We start from the raw sequence: 20,128 nt of genomic DNA, 5'->3' as shown, positions 1-20,128 counted from the left end.
GGCTCATGTATTGTTTCTTTTGTCGCGATTTATTGTATTCTATCGTTAATGAGTTATTACACTCGGGAACCAACGGCGGGCGCTCTTCTCAGATAGGGTCTGTTCTATCTGTATTGACAGTATTGAATAGCCCCCAAGCTCCCCTAAGCCCTGACATGCATAACGTACGTCACCCCATAATTGAACCCCCCCCTGTAATTGACCCCCCTGTCGACCTCCACCACGATTTACCGCCATTTCGATTTAAGAAGAAATTTCTTAACTAATTTTGATCCTGATTGTTTCATTCTTTTAAATATATATTAATTTATTAATAGTGCGTTTATATATTAAAAACGATATTTCTACCGCTATTTAAAATATAATAAGCGGTAAATTTATTTATAAAAGTACCTTTTATTAAAGTATTTCACGATTTACCTTTATTAATCGATTTCACGGTCGATAATTACGTTAAGAATTAAAATTTACTTATTAAAAGCTCTTTTTAATTTAAGAAAAGTATCTAACAATCTAGATTTTAATTTAAAAAGCCTTTAGCGTCGTATTAATATATACGTAAATTAAAGAACTAGTTTAGCGCGTTTTAACCCTTTATAATTATTATAATACGTTTAATATAATTACTACGCTATTAAGTAAAAGCTTCGAAAATAACTAAACGATTATTTCTATTTAATTCTATGCTTTAAGTGCTACCCCGCGAGGGACTAACCCGCCGATCGTAATACTATACCCCCTCTCTAAGGGTATGCCCTTATATCTAGGGCGATAAACTCTTAATAACCGTATAATTTACTTAAGCTCGGTATAAAAGAACCCTAAAGCTTTTATATAAAAAATTAACCCGTAAAAAAGCCTTACTTATTTACTAACGATCTTGCTTAAATAGTTAAAGAGAGCTCTTATTCGATAAGTATAAAAATCGAACCCACGTTTTTTATTTAATAAATATATTTAGTTATTATATTATAATACGTTTAAACTAATTATTACGTTATAAAATAAAAGCTTCGAAAATGACTAGACGGTTATTTTTATTTAATTCTACGCCTTAAGTGCTACCCCGCGAGGGACTAACCCGCCGATCTTAATAATAATAACCCTATGCCATTAGGTAAAAACTAAATAAATTTATTCCTTCAACGTCACCTAGCCTTACGGACGAAAAAGTAACGTTATATCGACTCCTAGCGTATTAATAAAGTATTAATTAAAGTAATTAAGTTTTATTTTTTATTAAATTACGTATACTTTAAATTTAAACTATTAAACTTAAGAATAAGTATAATATAAATAAGCACGGTATTTTAAAAAGTTAAAGAAATAATAACGTTATAATAAATAATTTAAAACTACGTTTTATTTAATATAAATAACTTAATTTAAAGTATTAAATAATTATATTAAAATATATATTAGTACTTAGTAAAGTTATCCCTCTTTTAATAATTTATAACAGTAAATCGGTTTAAAAATAATAATTCCCTTAAGAACTCGATAAATTTAAAGAATAAAAGTTCGATATAAATAATAAAAGCTAGACGAATAACGAAATCGCCGTTAAATAGCTCGAAAATATCTTTATATCGAAAACCGCCTCGAACGATTTAAAAAATACTTGTTTACTTATTTTAAATAAATATATTAATTATATAACCGACGATTTTATATCCCTTTATTATTAAAATAATATTTATTTATTATTTTTACCCCTTTATTTATTATATATTCTTTAACCTTTTAATATTAAGGTCTTTACTTTTATAAAAGCTTATTATTAAAAAGAGATTAGTTTTTTATCTTTATTAACGAATTTAGCTTTTATCGATAAATAAAACTTCTTTATATATTATATTAAAGCTCGTCAAGCTTTATTAGCTTAAAATATTAAGGGTAGTTAATGTAGAAATAGTTTTTAGCTCGTATATATTACTAAGCTACTTATTAGCCCTCTTTTTACTCGAAAGTAATAATCGAAAATAACCGGAAGAGATAATATAAGCTTAATTAATTAAAATAAAGTGTAACGAACGTTATCCGGGTTTCGAAAGAAACTTAGTAAGACGTACTTAGGTTTATATTAATAATACGAAAGAGTATCTAGACGTGCGATAAAATAAACGCCCTATCGATATAATGAGTAATAGTATTAAGTTCGTAGGGTAATAATAAGGGTAGTTTAGCGAAGGTATTCGTATAATAAAATTATTAAGGGTATTTACTTTATTAATAAATTAGATTAATACTTAAATTAATTATTAAAATAGAAAATATTTATATAAAATATATAAGGAATCGTTTATCGTTATATATCTCGTTTTTTCCTATTAATTCCTTTTAAGATCGTATCGTTAGTTAGTGATCGTTTCTTTTAACTCACTTAGATTACCGTGATCCATTTATTCCTAACGTTCTTAGATATATTACCATAAAGAACGCTATCTAAGTTCTAAGAGAAACTAAGTAAGACGTACTAAGGTTTATATTAATAATATAAAAAAGTATCTAAACGTGTGATAAAAATAACGCGTCTATCGATATAATATATAATAGCCGGATCGTAACGTAATAATAAGGGTTCGAGTAAAGGTATTTATATAATAGGGTTATTAAAGCTATTTACTTTATTAATAAGTTAAGATTAATATTTAAATTAATTATTAAAATAGAAAGTATTTATATAAAATATATAAGGAATTATTTATTATTATATATTTAATCTCTTTTTTATTAATTCTTTCGTTACTTAGTTTTAATTAGCCGTAATTAGTATTATTTAATTAAATATTATTAACTTACTTAGTATTATTTAGTTAAATATTATTAAACTATTTAGTATTATTTAATTAAATATTACTAAGCTATTTAATATAGTTTTATTAAACTACGTCTTACTTTATTATTATATAACTTATTTTTAATTATTTATATTATTTTATTTATTCTTACTTATTTAAAGTTAAGTAGCTTTATTATATTATTACTATAGTGTTATAACGGTGTTATAAGTTTTATTATTATTAGCGGGTTCGTTAATACTAGCCGGTAAGGTAAGCCCTAGTACTAGTTCTTATAAGCGCCTCGAGGTATGGTATCGCCTTGCTAAAAGTAGGTCTAGTCGCGTAATTAGGTTAAGTCGTAATATTATCCTTCCTTTTTTACTTAATTTATCCTTAGAATAGTTAGTTATTATAAATACTCCGTAGTTTTTTTTTTTATTATATCGAGATTTTATAAATTCTTTTATTTTTTATTTCTATTATAATATATACTTATTATAGCGTTAAGTCGTGTTAAAAATTCACGGCCTAAACTTAAGGGTTCTACCGCTCGTCGCTATAACCTTATTATTTCTTTTAGGGACTTCGGTTTTAAAGTTATATTACATTCTCGATATTTTTTTAAAAAGTAGAATTATATAATAATAAAGGGTATCTAGAAATATTAAAAGTATATTCGTTTATTATCTTTTTATAATAGTATTAAAGTCTCTTTTTATTCGTTATAACGTATTTAAGAGTAGTATTATTACTTAAGGCGTAAAGAAGCTATTATTAAGGAATGTTTTTTAAGCTTTAAAAACGTTATTAGGAAAAAATAAATAAGGCCGTTACTCGTTTAATCCGTTTTTAAAAATAGAAGGAAATAGCTCGTATTTAAGGTATAAAGCTAGTATAGCGTGGTTTTTATTCTCTAAGCGAGTTAAAAGAATAAGAACGTTAAGAGTTAAAAGCTGTCCTCGTTATTTAAGTTTATAAGGGTTTCGGCGTTATTAATTAAAACACGACGGACGTTTCTTTTAAGCCGGTTTTAAAAGTTATTACTTAAACGTTTATAATTCTTTCGTAACGTTCGTTGAATATTTTTTAATAAATAACCCTTTTATTAAACGAGGTATTAAAAGCTTTATTTAGTTTTCTTTTTATTAATAATCTTTTTAATTTCGTATTCGTATTAATTTATTTCGACTTTTAATTATATATCGATTAAAATACCCTTAGCCGTTAATTTAAATAATAAAATATAAAATATAAAGTATATCCGTATTATTTTAAGTAATAATAATCGATAAATAGTTTTTAAAATAATTTCTACGATTTTAAATAATCCGATTTTTTTAAAATCTAGTTTATCGCTTAATCGCTTAGTTTAAATATTTCACTATAAGAAATATACTTTTTTCCCCTTTTTTAAAGTTAATCCTTTTATTTTAGTTTAATCGGCGTATCTTTTTATTCGTTATTAGAAAAAAGTAAGGTTTTATTATAAACTAGTTTAAAGATCTTTTAATTTCTTAATTTATATAATTATAATTAGTATTAGCTCTCTTTTTAAAAAATTTCTAAAAATTTCTAGGTCGTATTTATAGTTTATTCGAAATAATAATATACGTATAGTTTTATTATCCGTATTATTATAAACGAATTACGTTATAAGTAATAGTTATATTTAATTATTTTATTTATAATTAATATAATAATATAAATATTACTGTTAAATGGGCTCTCGTACGTACGGTGGTTCCGGTTTTAATCGGGGCTCAATCGTTCTTATTCTATTATTCATATCTATCTCTAGTGCTAGCTACGAGGGGCATCGTATGCCCCTCTTAATGAAACAGGAAAGGGGTTCGTACGAGTAGGCACGTGGCACCCTTTTTAGAGTAATATAGAAAACCTTAGTTCCTGCTGTTCTAACAATTACTTTAATATTTAATTTATTTATTCGGTTTATTTATTTATTTAAAGGTAATAAGCTATAAATAGTTTATATTTAACGCCGAGCTACGCTATAAGCGATTTTTAAAACTTAACGGTAGATAACGTATTTTAGTTAAAAATAATCGTTTTAAATAGCCCGTATTAATTAATAATTACTCGGAGGAACGTATAAATTAAGTCGCTAATATTAATAAATTCTTTATAAAGTAAAAAGTAGGTATATTTCGTAAGTTTATCCGTAATTACTAGGATATTATCGTAACTAATTTTAGTTAAGGGTATTTTTAATAGGGGTAGCTTAATTATAAAATTAAGTATAATTATTTTCTACGCTTTATTTAACGATAGGATTAGTTATAATTTTCTATATAATCGGTGTTTAGCGGCCTTAGCTTTATTATAAAGGTTATACTCGCTAATTACTTTAGCCACGATTAGTTTAAGGTTCTTATAATCGAATTACTTAATAATTCGCTTCTAATTTTTAAATATTCCTTAATATTTATATGCGGGGTGCTTATAAAATTCCTTAATAAATTCCTCGCGATACTGCTCGGAAATATAGACCCTGCCTCGGTAAAAAATAAGACTATTACGGCTTTCGAAGTAATACCGAGCGTAATTAATAAAGTCGAGGGTTCGATTAAGTTATTTAAACTTAGCGACTTATTTATTATTATATTAAACGTAGTTTATAACGTTTAATTACTATAACGGCGTAAAGTTATTATTTTAATCGTAAATTAAAATAGTTCGCGTTTTTAATAGGATTTTTTTTAATAGGTTAATTATCGGCTTAATATATTAACGCGACTATTTTCGTTATTTTTATAATAAATAATAATAAACTTAAATTTTTATAAGAATTTAAACTATCGTACTTACTATTTATTTAATTTTTTAATAATAATAAACGTCGTAAGATTTTTATAATTAATATAAACTTTTATTAATTTTATTATTTTATTAAAATAATATCTCTATTTTTTATAAGTTTTAATAATAGTTATTGACTTTTTATTATACTTTTAGTAATTAAGGTCTAGTTTATTTAATTTCTTCGAAAAAATATAATAAGGTGCGATTTTCCGTTATCGTTTCGTTGATTTTATTACCTTTCGATCGTATAGTTTAATAAAGTTTATTACGTAAAGTATTAACTCGTTAAGGATTCGCTCCTTAATATCGTAAAAGGTTTCGGCTTTTTTTTCCGTTTTATCGAAATAGCTCGTCCTTTTTTATTAAGTTCGTTAAAAATATTACTATCGTGTTAAATCCGGGGATAAGAATTCGGTAAGAATTAGCTAGTCTTAAAAAAGATCTGATTTTTATAACGCTTATAGACGTAAATTATTTTCTAATTATAAAAATCTTTAAAAGTTTTATTCGAATCTTTCCGAGAAATATTATATATCTTATATATATAACGGATCGTTAATAAGATTCGTTTTTCTTTAAATTAATTAATAAATTAACGTTTTATAGCTTTTAAAGTACTAACTTTATACGCTCCTTATATTACTCCTTATTTTTAAATAAATTAAAATATTATCGAAATATATTATAATAAGTTTATTAAGGTACTTATATAAAACCTAATTAATTATTATTTAAAAGCTAATTAATATATTAATTAAATTAAACGGTATAACTTAATATTCGAAATATTTATATTTATTTTAAAACGCGGTTTTTTATTCTTTTTTTTTCATCCGGATTAAGTTATACGCGTTAAATAAATTAAATATTATAACAAATCTTAACGTATAATAATTTATTTCGTAAATCGCTAATTAAAAGTAAAGGGTAACGTATCCTATAAGCGAATATCCTATATAAGCGAATGTCCCACTTTTATAAATTTCCTTATAGCCTTAACCTTTTTTTATATTCTTTTACGTCCGAAAATATTATAACTTTAAAAAGAGAGTGATATAATTCTAGCGTTTTAAGCGCTTTAAAAAGACTTAACTTTAAGCGTATAAAAAGCTGTATTAATTTATTATGTTTTATCGAAAACCTTATAGCGTAAACGAAATAATTAACCTATATAATGTAAAATACTTACGAATTCTTGAAAGCTTTTAAATTTTAAAAAAGATACGATTATTTAATATATTATTAATTTAAATACGCGATCGTTTTTTCCCCGGCTGAGTAGTATAGAAGATATAGCGAATCGATTATTTAGTTTACGCGACGCGGGACGTATCGGCGTTAATTAGGCCTTTAACTTTATATGATAATAATTAGACCTCCGGACGCGTTTTAACCGAAGAATTAATTATTAAAGAGTCCTTTACGAAAATCCCGACGGGTATTGCGCGTAATTTATTTTCGTACGGAATATAATTTATAAATACGGGATTTAAAAAGAAGATATTTATAACTTCGACGAGACCGGCTTTTTTATAAGTTAAATCTCGTTTAAAATAGTCGTAACTACTTCTAATCGATGCGGAAGGCCTAAGGTAATATAATAAAAGAACCGGGAATAGGTTATAATTATTTAGGGCGTCGGATTATACGGTTATATTATTTTTCCGTATATTATTTTTATCGGGAAAACATACCTCTTTTTTTAATATAAAAATAGCTTATTATTAAAAGATTAAGTAATTAAAATTATTAAAAATAATTAAATTATAAATAAAAAAAGCGAGGATTAAATTCGATATTTTAATTAATATATTAAGTTTTATATAAAGGGTTGTTATCGTTTTTTAATCTTAAACGGCTACGAAAGTTATTACTCGATAACTTTCGAGCTTTATTATAAAAAGAACTCGATTATTATATTTTATATACTTTTTTATTCGTTATATAAGTTTTAATTTTTTAATATCGGCTATTTTTATATATTAAAAAAGGCGTACGAAAAAGAAATTAAATATTTTATACGGGCGTATATTATTTATATTTTAAAGGAGGATTTCTTATTAACGGTTTTAAAAGCGTTATAAGCGATTTTTATTATTTTAAATATATAAGGAGGCTTTTAAAGGATAGGACTCGTTTTATATAATCCGGAATATATTATTTTATAGTTAGATATAAAGCTATATATTTTAATACTTCCGGGAACGTTTTTCGGCCTACTTATTCTTTAAGAATTAAAGATTTTAAATAATTTAATTAAGGCTTAATCCTAAACCGAATACGTTCGAAACCGTATTATACGGTATTAAAATAGTTTTTTAACGTTTATTTTAATTAGTTTTAATTAAATCGTAAAAGTTATAACGTATATTATATACCGAGTTATTTTTTTAAAAGGTAAGAACGCGATATTTTAAAAGGTAAATAAGATGTTTAGCCGGCGCCGCCGTACGAAAAAGAAACGGTTATAATATAAAGGATTATTTTATATATAAGCTAGAGAAGATTTATAGTTTTAAAAGGACGTTAATAAATAGTTATAAAACGAATCGCGTCGGAGGAGTAGTTATATAAGAACGTTTAAGATACGCTTATAACGCTATAGAATTTGCGGAGAGCCCGGGTATAATACGCGTACTTATAAGAATAATATAAAAGTATTTAAAAATATAGATTCCGATTAATTTTAATATATTAAATACGTTATAATAAAATTAATTTATATTTTATTAAAAAGGGTATAAAAGAATAGGATATTCGCTTATATGAGATATTCGCTTGTGGGATACGTTATATTATTTAATAAACTCGCACTTTAATATAATAATAAATTACATATAATATTTTACGAACTAAACGATAACCTCTTTTATATAAATAAAAAATAAAAACGCCGAAAAGTAACTTATCGAGGTTTTAGAAATCTTATTAAATAAGCTCTAATTCGTATAACGAGCCCTCGAAAAAGGATTCGAAAAAAAGATCGCTTTTTATACCTTAATTATACGAACCTGCCGAGGAGTTTTAGAGTTTATACCGGCCTTTATTAATTAAAAATTAATATATAAAGCGTTATTTTTAAACCTTCGCGTATTACTAAATATAATAGCGGACTAAATATTATTAAAACGATATTTAATAAAAAAAACTATATCGAAATACGGCTATAAATATATACTTAATTAATAAACGGTTTATAAATAACTATACGAAAAGAAACCGACTAGCCTACGGTAATAAATCACCGTATAATAGCCGACTATTAGGACAGGAAAGGATCTAGCGACCTACCGGCACTTTCTGACCAAGATTACCGTACGAGAACCGGAAGTTTAAACGAGGAACTTGTCGAATCTGTTATAAGTAAGGCTGTTAATCGATAAACTATTTAGCCGAAGAGTAGTCCCGAATAAGGAACTAATATTTCTAAGTGTGCAATAACGTCGGATAAGGCCCCCTTTCTTAAGATAAGTACGAAACGTTCGTTTAAGACTAGGAAGAGGATAAAGAAGAGCCAAAAAATAACGAAGAAGAGTACGACTATCTCAATCCGGAAAATATATAATAAGGTATTATTTACTTAACGGACGCCGCGTTCTATTACCGGTTTATTAGCGAGAATATTTACTTTACGAATATTTAATTAAATTAAGAACGACGAACGAGAAAAAACCGATAATCGATATTATATCGCTCTAAGAATCGTACGAAAAAAGGGAGATCTCGAAGATTTATTAAGTTAACGGCCGAAATAACCCTATAAACGCCTTTACTAAGAAATCTTTAAATAAAGCCCTCGAATAGCTAGTATTAATTAATAGGTTAACCGTACGCGTAGAAGCGTACGTTGAGAAACTAGACTTGTACGGCGAGTAAGAAAAGAGGAGAAAAAGAGAGATATCTTCTTCCCAACGGGGTGTAACGTATCGCGATATACGACAACGCCCCTACTATTATTACTTTTAATTAATAACGGGGAAATAATATACGTTAGCGAAGGTATAATATTACTTATACGGCTTAAGCAGGCACCGAATACCGGATTAGCGTAACTTATTCGTACGAGACCCTTACGAAGAGAAGACTCGTTTTAAAAAGGGGAGCTGCCTAAGTTTATTATTAAAACAAAGACTGCTAGTATTAAAATAGCAGGAACTAAGGTTTTCTATATTACTTTAAAAAGAGTGCTACGTACCTACGCGTACGAACCCTCTTTTTATTTTATTAAAAGGGGCATATAATACCCCTTGTAGCTCGTATTAAAGATAGATATAAATAATAAAATATAACGATTAAACCTCGATTAAACCCGGAACTTATACGTATATATAAAAGCTTATTTAATAAATTATATTTAATATTATTTTATTAAATTACGTTTTATTTAATCGTTACGTGATTTATTTTTAACTATTTATATTACTTTATTTATTCTTACTTATTTATAATTATCTAGTCTTGTCGTACTATTATCGTAGTATTAATTATCGTGGTATTATAGCGGTATATTAAGGTTTATTATTATAGGTAGGTTCGTTAGCGCTAACTAGTGGGGTAAATCTTAGTGCTAGTTTTCGTAGGCGCCTCGAGATATCGTATCGCCGTGCCGCGGGTGGGTCTAGTCGCATGATTAGGTCAGGTCGTAATACCTAGTACTAGTTCTTATAAACGCCTCGAGGTATAGTATCGCCGTGCCGAAGGTGGGTCTAGCCGCGTGATTAGGTTAAGTCGTAATAATTATCTCTTTATTTTAATTTTATATAACCTAGGTTAGTTATTCGTTTAATTTATATAAATTTAACTTATTTAAATTTAGTTATCTCGTTTTAATTATCTCGTTTAATTATTTAATATTAACGTTATTATTTTATCTCGTGTTTTTTCTTTAATTATTATCGCGTTTTTAATGAGTAGGTTCGTTATTATTAATAAGTTATAAACATTAATTAAATAAGGCTAACTTATATTAAATCTAGTATATATTTTAAGGTATTATAAAGTCGTGTTAAAAATAAATTTAAGTCTTATAATTAAGTTAAGTTATAATATAAAGCTCTTATATTTATTTAAACTCTTTTAATTAATAATATATTATAATTAATATTAAAAAGTGTATTAAATTAAAGCAACTTTATTATATAATATTAGCTATTTAAAAAGATTTAAAAAAAAGATTATTTATTAATTAATACGAAATTATAAATATAGTCTTTAAAAGAGAAGTTAAAGCTTATAAGCCTGCGAAAAAAGCGAAGGGTATAAATTAATTTAAATTCGAAATTTATATTAATTAATAGCATATAACGTATAATAGAGCGACTAGATTAAGTTAAAATTAAAGATTCGAATTTTAAAAAATCTATTATATCTATTATTAAAAGCGATTATATTATAGTCTAAAATTAAAAGAATAGTTACTATTTAAAGTTAGTGGTCGATTTATACCATTTATTTTTTAAGGGGGTCAATTACAGGGGGGGGTCAATTATGGGGGTGACGTACGTTATTCCTGTAGTAATGGCCCGTAATAAGAGGATTGTTTCGAGAGCTGGTGACACTGAGGCCCCCATATCGAGGGAGCAGCGATCTCACGTAAGGGGTTGGTTATTGGTTGCACAAGTAATTCCATATGTAATATGGCCCCTACGCCTGTCAGCTGAACAGAACCAACCAATAATTGGAACTCGACTTTTCTTGTCGTCACGACCACCAGAATCAATTGAAATTCAGGACAAATACCACATTCTCTTCCCCATTTTCATCGCCCTTTACCGAACCTTTTGCTGCTTGCATCTTAAGCCACCACAACAACCTGGCATCATAATGCTATCTCAACCATCGATTCTTCTGGCGCTTGCGACGTTTGCCATAACAACCGCCGCCACGCCCTTGGACAGCGCGTCCGGCAAACAATCACCCATCTCGATGACTTCCATGCTTTCAGAGGATCTGGAAGTCCTGGCCAATCTCCAGCGTATTACTGCGATGATCCATCTGAAGACCTCTTCCAGATTACCAGGCTCGACTTCATTCCCACTAATCCGCGCGTGTACGTGTTCCCCCCGCCCTCTCCCTCTGTAAATGTATCAACCCTTTTCCTTTTCGCCCTCTGACCAAACCGGCTTGTCCCACCTTCTCTCCAGTGGGTTTTACCAAGACATCCGTATGATAGGCCACTTCACCGCCGGCACCGGCGACGTGCCGTGGCTGAACATCACAGGCTCGGTGGATGGGCGAGAGGAGCTGGGGCCCATGTACGACTCGCCCCTGTGCGACATCGACGTGTTCCAGGGGGTTCCGGTGCCGCTGCCCGGCGGCGGCCACCAGAACAAGGACAGCCTCCACCGATCTTGTCCTCCCAGCATCCAAAAGGGCTACGCTATCGTCAGCTCACCACCTATGCCGCTGTACCCGTTTGCGGTGCCTGTCGGGCGATGGAACGTGAGAGCCGAGGCACAGACTCAAGATGGGAAGCGTATCTTTTGCGTCAAGGGGGAATTTGATGTTACTACTTAAAAAGTGAATGAGGCCCGCTGGAATTATAATACCTGGAGATGGAGGGAGGGTTACCCGGGAGGTGCGATAGCGTGTTCTCAATTACCTATGCTTTCTATGGAACCTAAACGTCGAAAAGTCAAGAGTACTCTTCGTAATAAAACTAGAACCTCAACCTCCCTAAGCAACGCTCCCCATCCATCACTCCGTCCAATCCACATTGTGCTCCGGAAACCGAAAAGCGGGAACGTCCTCGGGCCTCCTCCGCCGGACGCGGATCTTGGCGCTGGGCGAGGGCACGCGCAGGATGCCGACCCAGGAGTCGCCGGGCCGTGCCGGCAACATCTCAAAGTCGTAGTGCAGCAGCACATAGGCCAGCATGAGCTTGAGCTCGGCGCCGGCGAAGAAGCGGCCCGGGCAGGCCTGGCGCCCGTTGCCGAACGCGAGGTAGTCGTTGCCCGTCGCGGCGAAGGACATGCGCGCGCGCTCGATGTGGTCGGGCAGCCGCTGGCCCGTGTCGACCGCGCGCCTCCGGTCGACGAAGCGGAACGGGTCGAACCGGTCCACCGCGGGCGGGTACTTGTCGGGGTCGGTCAGGACCGCCAGGCTCGGCACGGCGCAGAAGTTGCCGTGCGGGATGTGCAGGCCCGACGGCGTGGTCAGGCCCTCGCGGGCCACGACGACGCGCCGCAGCGCCACGGCCGTCAGCGTGTTGAGGCGCGCGCTCTCGCGGAAGACGGAGTCGAGCTTGACCATCCGGTACATGGCCGTCTTGGTCCAGACCCCCTGCGTCTCCGCCAGGACGGTCTTGATCTCGTCGCGCAGCTCGTCGAGGACCGCGGCCTGGGACGAGACGAGGTCCAGCACGAGGTTGGTCACGGTCAGGGACGAGGTGTGGATCGACACGAGGTTCAGCAGCAGGACGCGGCCGGCCAGGGTCCGGGGTTTCCACATGCGCGCATCGCCGCTCGCCAGGGCCTGCTCGATGCTCCACTGCAGGAAGTCGTTCTTCTCCGCCACGTATTTTTCGTCCCTGGTCTTGGGGTTGTTCATGTGGTCGGAGCGGTGCTGGAGACGGCGGTGGATCTCGGGCAGGAGGATGTTGGTGAAGCGGGACTCGAAGTAGCGGTTCGGCAGCGTGAAGAAGGGCGAGGCCAATGGCTTCAAGGGGTCCCAGACGAAGCTGAGGAACCGCGCGCTCAGGGGCAGGCAGCGGGCAAAGTTGAGGCCGGCGCTGAGGAGGGCCGGGTCGCGGCAGTAGGGAAGCCCGACAAAGGCACGGTTCGTGACACCGCCCACCACCTTGCCGAGCGTGTCCCACACGCCGACGTCGCGGAAATGCTCGGTGTCGGTGCCCCAGATCTGCTCGAAGCAGAAGGCTGTCTCGTCATTCAAGGCCGACAACAGGTTGCCGATCTGGTTGGTCAACGTGGTGGTGATGAGGTGTTGGTGCGCCGCGTTGGAGATTATGAACTGGTCCGCGACGGTGTGTCGGTAGAGCAGGCCCTCTTTGATGACGGCGCGGAGGTTGAGGACCGAGTCGGGCTGGTCGGTGACGAACTGGGTCTCGGAGGCCGGCAAGACGATGAAGTTGGCGCCCCCAGGGCCGGCGACGGGGAGAAGAGCGGCCTGGTTGGGATACTGCTTGTAGCCATCTAGGGCTGCCTTGTGGACGTCGAGCGAGTTCCGCAGTGTCGCTTGCCAATAGGGGAACCAGTCGCCCTCGCGGGCACCGATGATCGGGAGCCCTGTGGGAAGACGTGGACCAGAGCTGGAAAGGAACATCCATAACACCCAGCAGCAGAAGATCCCTGCAGCTATGATGCTCAATACGTTTGCCATGGTGTAGAGGGCTGCCTCTCTCTTTGGTTTCACTTCTTGCCTCCGCTGCGGGATTCAATTACATAAACTGAGGTATATCACAACACTTCAAACTGAGCAACTAGGGTAACAGCCTACCGCTTTGATATGGTATGGGCCTGGCAAAAGAGCAATCAAACCTAGGGTGGATTTGAGGAGGTCAGTAAGCGAGCGGATGGTTACTGTTGTGATGGGTCCAAAGCAGCATGTCAGACTCCAAAAGGGGAATATCACTACCCGAATGGGAAAGATCCGAGCTGGAGCCCACAAGACCGATGGAAACATGATTGCGTATTTCACCACTTACTTGGTGGTTGTATGTACAAGGGGTCTCGTCGGTTGTTGGGAAGCCTGGCGACCTTGCTTTTGTAGAATCTGGATTTGGCGGATATCTTCTCAGGAGCATCATCGTCGAAGGAAGCCATCATGAGAATTCTAGCTTTGCACGGACTGGGAGCATCGGGCGCCATGCTGAAAGCTCAATTGCGCCCTTTTATCAAGAGTTTTGGCAAAGAGCATCAATTTGTATTCTTTGAAGGGGCTGTACCTTGCGGAAGAGGACCCGGTACGACTCCCACTCACTACGCTGATATAGAGATTTCTACCTATGGCTGACCTGTCTCTCTACAGCGGTTCCTGCTTGGGAATCGGGGCCTTTTCAGTCTTATGCCACGGGATTTACCCCGCAAGAAATGCGCGAGGCTCTTCACCGTATAGACAAGTTTATTCGGCAAACCGGCCCCTTCGACGGCGTCCTGGGGTTCAGCCTCGGATCGGCCATGGCCGTGAGCTACATACTGGATCAGCAACGCAGAAACCCCGACAGCCGGCCGCCTTTCGATTTTGCCCTGTTCTTTTCGCCCATCTTCGTGGCCTCGCCCGACGATGCTTGCTACGAGCGCCTGGTGGACCGCATCCTCGACGACGACCATGCTGAGTTCCGCGCCGAGTTCCCCGACGGCGATTCTGCTTCGCTTCTCGGCTCCGAGGAGGAGCGCGTCTTCACCGAGTATCTCAAGGTGGTCTTGTCCATGCACTCGAGCGTCGGGACATCCCTACCCAACACGCGCCTCGACTTCCTGTCATTTGAGGCGCAGGCAAGCAATGTCCCACGCCTGTTGCATCCGGATATCTACAAGGAGCGTGTTCGCATTCCTACTGTGCACGTCTCGGGACTAAACGATGTACCTGCCATGGAAAAACAGTCGCAAGTGGCCGAAGGGCTATATACGCCTTCGCTAACCCAGCTGTATCGACACGATGGAGGCCACGAGATACCGTTCAAGAAAGCAGAAGTCATGACCATCATCTCCATGGTGAATGATACGGCGGAAAAGGGAAAGCAGTTGCAAGCATTGTACGACTTCTGAGGGTGGAGGGATGGATAATACCTTAACTACCCACCCACCTATAGAATCACTAGACTTGATAAATACTTGCTTTTCCCCCTAATACACATCTGAAGAGCTTCACTGACTTCATGCAATTATTCCTTGATCCTCTTCTGGGAGCAGCCGTCCAACAATAGGCACTAGTACTACCCCTTGCTTGATTACGTATCTTAGAGGGCACCCCGGATTGAGAGGACTTGGCAAAATCCACCTAGATTTCTGTCAACCTTACGATGTCCAGATCTGTGCCTTCACTAAGGTGTTAGATAATTCTCAAAAAGGAGGGCTCTTCCGGAAAACCGAACCCGTCTGAAGCTTCCTTTTCTGGACACGTTCTGAACTGGGATATGGCAGCCGGAAGAACCACCTAGATAGGTAACATCCGGCACACCGGCTCATGCATAAGCACGCTATTATAAGTAGTGAAGAGATCTGCGGACAGGATCTGGATCAGAACACACCCCATGATTACTTTAGATACCCCTCCCCCACAAAATGGATATTGCCATATTGAGCTGACCGCGCACATAGTCAGTTTTCGAAGACGGAGAACCATGGTAGAGTTCGCTGACTGCGTATTGTCGAATGTCTACCATGCTATAACTATCCGCTCCAATACTTATGCGCCGCAGACTGCTTCCCTCATGTAGACTTTTTCAAGTTGTTGATCACTTTGCTCCCGCACTAGGGAATGATATCATGGCTGACACCGCATATCCCGTTAAGGGCAAGGTCGCCTTAGTGACAGGTGCTGGTTCGGGCATCGGGCATGCGCTAACCAAACTCCTGCTCGCCGCCGGATGTTCCGTCGTGCTCGCGGACCTCAAGCTGCGCCCCGAGGCCGAGAGGCTACTGCAGGAGTACCCTCACCCCGCCACCCCCTCAGACCCTGACCCCAGCAGCAGCAGCAGCAGCAGCGCCCCCAGCACCATATTCCACCCCACCGACGTAACGAACTGGGCGCAGCTGAACGCTCTCTGGGAGACGGCCATTGTGTCCTTCGGCCGCGTCGACATCGTCGCCAGCGTCGCGGGCACCTACGAGCCGCCCTCGAGCAGCTTCTGGAAGCCGCCCGGCCTCGCGGCCGAATCCCGTGACCCGCCCGACGCGCCGCGGGGCCAGTACCAGACCTTCGCCGTCAACCAGATCGCGCCCATCCGGCTGGCGCAGATGGCCCTGGACTACTGGACCCAGCACCGCGAGGTCCGGGCAGTTACCTGGCCGTCGCCAGCATGGCCGCGTACCTGCACTCGGTCGAGACGCCGTTCTACATGGCGAGCAAGGCCGCCCTCGTCAGTTTCGTCAAGTCGCTGGGGGCGCTGCGGGATCTTTTCGGCATACGCATCGCCGCTGTGTGCCCTGGTCCGGTTTTTGTACGTAATATTTGCTTGCTGCCCCCTTACGGACTGATGTGCATTGCAGCATTGATTGACTGACTTGTGACTATTGCTGCTTAGACGCCCATTTTCGATCCAGGGTGGAACAAGAAGCTGACAGCTGACGACGTATCTCTCTCGGCAGATGAGTGCGCGGCGGTGATCCTGCGGGTGTTGGTCGAACCACAGTGGGGGAATGGTAGCATTGTGGAAACGCAAATGCTGGGCGACAAGACGGCGCCAAGAGTAGACGTGCGGGATGTGCAGATGGAAGCGCTTTATCCCACCACCTTTCAGAGGCCGAATGATCATGTGATCGAGAGCAGGCAGAATCTCATCCGGCGTATTCAGAAGTCTGGAATGAGGGATTGATTGGCGACAGCCGTCTCTCCCCCCCCCTTCCCCCCAACTTCCCCCTATCTAGATTAGGATATTAGGCTCTTGGTGGGACATCAAACCACGTATGCAAGCTGTCGAATCTGTCTAGCTGCCTTTCATATATGCTCTAAGCGCGGGCTTGACATCTGCACTGTAAGCAGCCCATAAGCAGACTGGAACGCTAGTCCGATACGCGGGTCCAAGACTTAGGGGAAGGGGCGGGTTGAAATGGGGTGGTGTGTAGGTTAGTACTTATATCAAGGAGGGGGAGATCCCTACATGCCGAAGTCAGCACTAGGCTGCGGGAGGGTTGACTTGTGTGGCACTAGTGCTTATCTTGACCACCACCGAGCTATGTGAGAGGTGAGGTAGCAAAGTAACTTAGGTAAGGAAATATCTAATGAGTGTCCCGACCTCATGTACTCCACGCTACTCCCTCGATGGTTTCGTCACTGTTTCGTCATGCTTTAGTGGGTGGCCCATCCCTCTTGCTCAAGGCTGCTCCGTGATGCTCGCCGGTGCTCGCCGCTTGGTGCGGGTGGTAAACATGTTCATTGCCACATTGTAGAGTTGAGTCACTCTATTCTCGACAAGACCTCTGCACGGAAGCTATCCCATAGGCTTTCCACCTTGGACTCCTCGTCCGCCAACAGCTTCCGGGCCCTTGCATTCGAGCCCATCTTGTCCTTCACCCGAAGCAGAACCTCTCGTAGTTGTCCAATGTGCAAGAGCAAAGCATGATAAACCATTTGTGACTGTATTCCCGGACATTGAACCTTGTAACGACCAAGGAAGATATCCCTTTCGTGCAATAGTGCGAACGCGTTCAGGGCCGCCGTCAGGTCGTTGCTGCTTGGCGTGTCCAGGAGATAGTCATCCGAGTGCACAGTCCTCATGTCTGACGATGGGGGCCTCCCCCCTGTGTGCTGCTGCTGACTCGACGGTTTCGCCACCAATCAATGCCCTTGACACTTTCGTAGGCGCGGTCCTGATGTGGGGGCAAGCCGGTGGCCAGGCTCGTGGCCGTGGTACTGAGCTGTTGCGCAATCGTGGCAAGAAGCATCCGGTTTTCCGAGCCAGCATTGCACCGGCCGCAACGAAGCACCTGCTCGACCACGTTCATGCCGCGAGCGAGGGAGCCCAGGACATCGTCAAGGCTTGTGGCGGCTGCTCCTCCAGTAGTATTGTAGGCTTCCCCACCCGCCGACCCTTCTGGGCTACCCATGCTCTCCAGGGTAGACAACATGAGACTCACGCACTGGCACGAGCCTTCAGCAGTATCATGTCCTCTGCGTCGGCGGTTGCTGGACCGGCCGCCGCCGCTGGGGTCCCTCGGGGGCGAGGGAAGCCTGGACTTCGAAGATTGCGAGGTCATATTGAGCGCGTCGAAGGGATTAGCTGGCGAACTGTGTAGCATCTGAGAACCATTATGATGATGATGGCTTTGACTCGGCCCCCGACATAGACCAGGAACGTTTGCCGCTGGGTGGATGCTGGTCCAAGATGGGAGCAACCGCATCTTCTATGAACGACTCCCAAGACTGGCTATCGCTGCCCGGCCTAGACGACAGGGCAAAGAGCGAATGACTCGAGGAGCGATGATGCCCTCTCGAAGACATCGCCATCGAAACCGGAGAGATCATGGACGAATACTGACTGCCACTCGCAGCATGGCTTGTTGTTGGACGTAAGTCGGCCGCAGCATCAGGTATGTCGTAATCGTCTCCTCCGCTGTTGACGTTCAGGCCCTGGGGAAGGCCTTCATTAGCGACCAGGGTGCTCAAGGCGGACGCACCGGCGGGCTCTTCACCAACAGTTGATGAAGTCCCGTCAAGGTCCGTCATGTGCTCGAAGTCGGCACTAGAAAATTCCCAGTGCAAGTTGGAAGGGGAGGAGATAAGGGGTACAAGAGATCCATAGGGCTGTCGGGTGTGGCTGTCGGCCCGTCGTCCGGGTGCGGGCCACTATTGCTAGTGTTGTCTGGTGTCTTATTAGGTGACTGGGCTGCTTGCTGGCTTGGGCCAGCACCAGTTCGTTGCTGCCGTGATTGTGGTCTCGTAGAAGAGACAGCGGTTTGCGCCGCCATTTCGACATCTTCTCCTGATGACGACGGCCGAGGGACCCTGAAGGTAGACTTGTCGGAACTGGGTTGATATGCACACGTTATACAAATGGCGCGGCACCTTTTGCAGCCGTTCCTGTCCCCGCTACACTTCAGCTACAATTGTGGCCACGGGATGGTTAGCGAGCGTTTGACAAGGGGGTAAGTCAATTGGGACGACGCAAAGCACCTTTCGTATACGGCATTCGTTGCACGCAGTCCTACTGTAGCCTCGGGCCTCGAACCCATCGGCTCTTTCCAGCTCGACATGCTCGACATCTTTTGTCACCGAGTTGTATCGTAACGCACCAAACATGGTAGAGGGGAAGTGGAGGACGTAAGGTGGAATCGGTATGGTTTGTTTAGTTTGGAGAAAACTGCAGATCCACTGACTGGTCGGGGATGAACGTGAGGCTGCTGGATGAGACAACATGAGATGAACGCAGATGAACCCCCTACGAAGATCGAAAACGCTTATAAACACACCTCTGTCTCCCCGTGGCGTGCTCGCATTAGGCTTGTTACAGAAAGCGCCGAGTGTTCTTCGCTTCAGATCCCCCCCCCCCCACACCACCTTCACAGTCCTTCCCCGCGTCTGACTTACAAGTCTTATGTCAGATTCCCTGAGCGAAAGGGAAGAGCCGGAAGAAAGTCATATCTCTATTTGCCCAGTATGATCACCAGTAATCGCTGACATGCATGAATAATACGACGCTGCTATGCATGGTTCGTCTCCCCATACCTGACACACTGTCGGTCGTATGTGCCAGCGGCTTACGGCCGATTTAAGCGGAATGCGGAGTATATACCATGTAACTAAGATAAAACAGAAAACGGCTCCACTACTGAAGCAGTATTTCACACTCAAGGGAATACAAAGAAGATAAGCTCAGCCACCCAGGGAGGCACTGGAACCACCCTACC

General features: G+C 39.6%; 5 protein-coding genes across 5 annotated transcripts; 2 read left to right on the top strand and 3 right to left on the bottom strand.

The window, feature by feature from the left end:
- Positions 1 to 12,299: 12,299 nt before the first annotated feature.
- On the bottom strand, positions 12,300 to 13,940 carry PG994_002986 (uncharacterized protein; the record flags this gene model as incomplete). Its single annotated transcript, XM_066854395.1, has 1 exon — positions 12,300 to 13,940. The coding sequence occupies one exon, from the start codon at positions 13,938 to 13,940 to the stop codon at positions 12,300 to 12,302; it is 1,641 nt and encodes a 546-aa protein (XP_066720250.1).
- A 208-nt stretch (positions 13,941 to 14,148) lies between these two features.
- Positions 14,149 to 15,328, top strand: PG994_002985 (uncharacterized protein; the record flags this gene model as incomplete). The annotated part of the gene is made up of 3 exons (XM_066854394.1): positions 14,149 to 14,274; positions 14,331 to 14,523; positions 14,589 to 15,328. 3 exons carry the CDS (start codon positions 14,149 to 14,151, stop codon positions 15,326 to 15,328), a joined length of 1,059 nt encoding a protein of 352 aa, XP_066720249.1.
- A 720-nt stretch (positions 15,329 to 16,048) lies between these two features.
- On the top strand, positions 16,049 to 17,097 carry PG994_002984 (uncharacterized protein; the record flags this gene model as incomplete). Its single annotated transcript, XM_066854393.1, has 3 exons — positions 16,049 to 16,552; positions 16,633 to 16,722; positions 16,807 to 17,097. 3 exons carry the CDS (start codon positions 16,049 to 16,051, stop codon positions 17,095 to 17,097), a joined length of 885 nt encoding a protein of 294 aa, XP_066720248.1.
- An 898-nt stretch (positions 17,098 to 17,995) lies between these two features.
- PG994_002983 (uncharacterized protein) lies at positions 17,996 to 18,478 on the bottom strand (the record flags this gene model as incomplete). Its single annotated transcript, XM_066854392.1, has 1 exon — positions 17,996 to 18,478. One exon carries the CDS (start codon positions 18,476 to 18,478, stop codon positions 17,996 to 17,998), a length of 483 nt encoding a protein of 160 aa, XP_066720247.1.
- A 52-nt stretch (positions 18,479 to 18,530) lies between these two features.
- Positions 18,531 to 18,947, bottom strand: PG994_002982 (uncharacterized protein; the record flags this gene model as incomplete). Its single annotated transcript, XM_066854391.1, has 1 exon — positions 18,531 to 18,947. One exon carries the CDS (start codon positions 18,945 to 18,947, stop codon positions 18,531 to 18,533), a length of 417 nt encoding a protein of 138 aa, XP_066720246.1.
- Between the last annotated feature and the right edge of the window lie 1,181 nt (positions 18,948 to 20,128).

The sequence above is a fragment of the Apiospora phragmitis genome, assembly GCF_038363925.1.
Source record: "Apiospora phragmitis strain CBS 135458 chromosome Unknown utg000003l:1.0-2676785.0:1.0-2680665.0, whole genome shotgun sequence".
NCBI lineage: Eukaryota > Fungi > Ascomycota > Sordariomycetes > Amphisphaeriales > Apiosporaceae > Apiospora > Apiospora phragmitis.
Note: the sequence above shows the minus strand (reverse complement) of the source record. Positions and strands in the feature narration are given on the sequence as shown.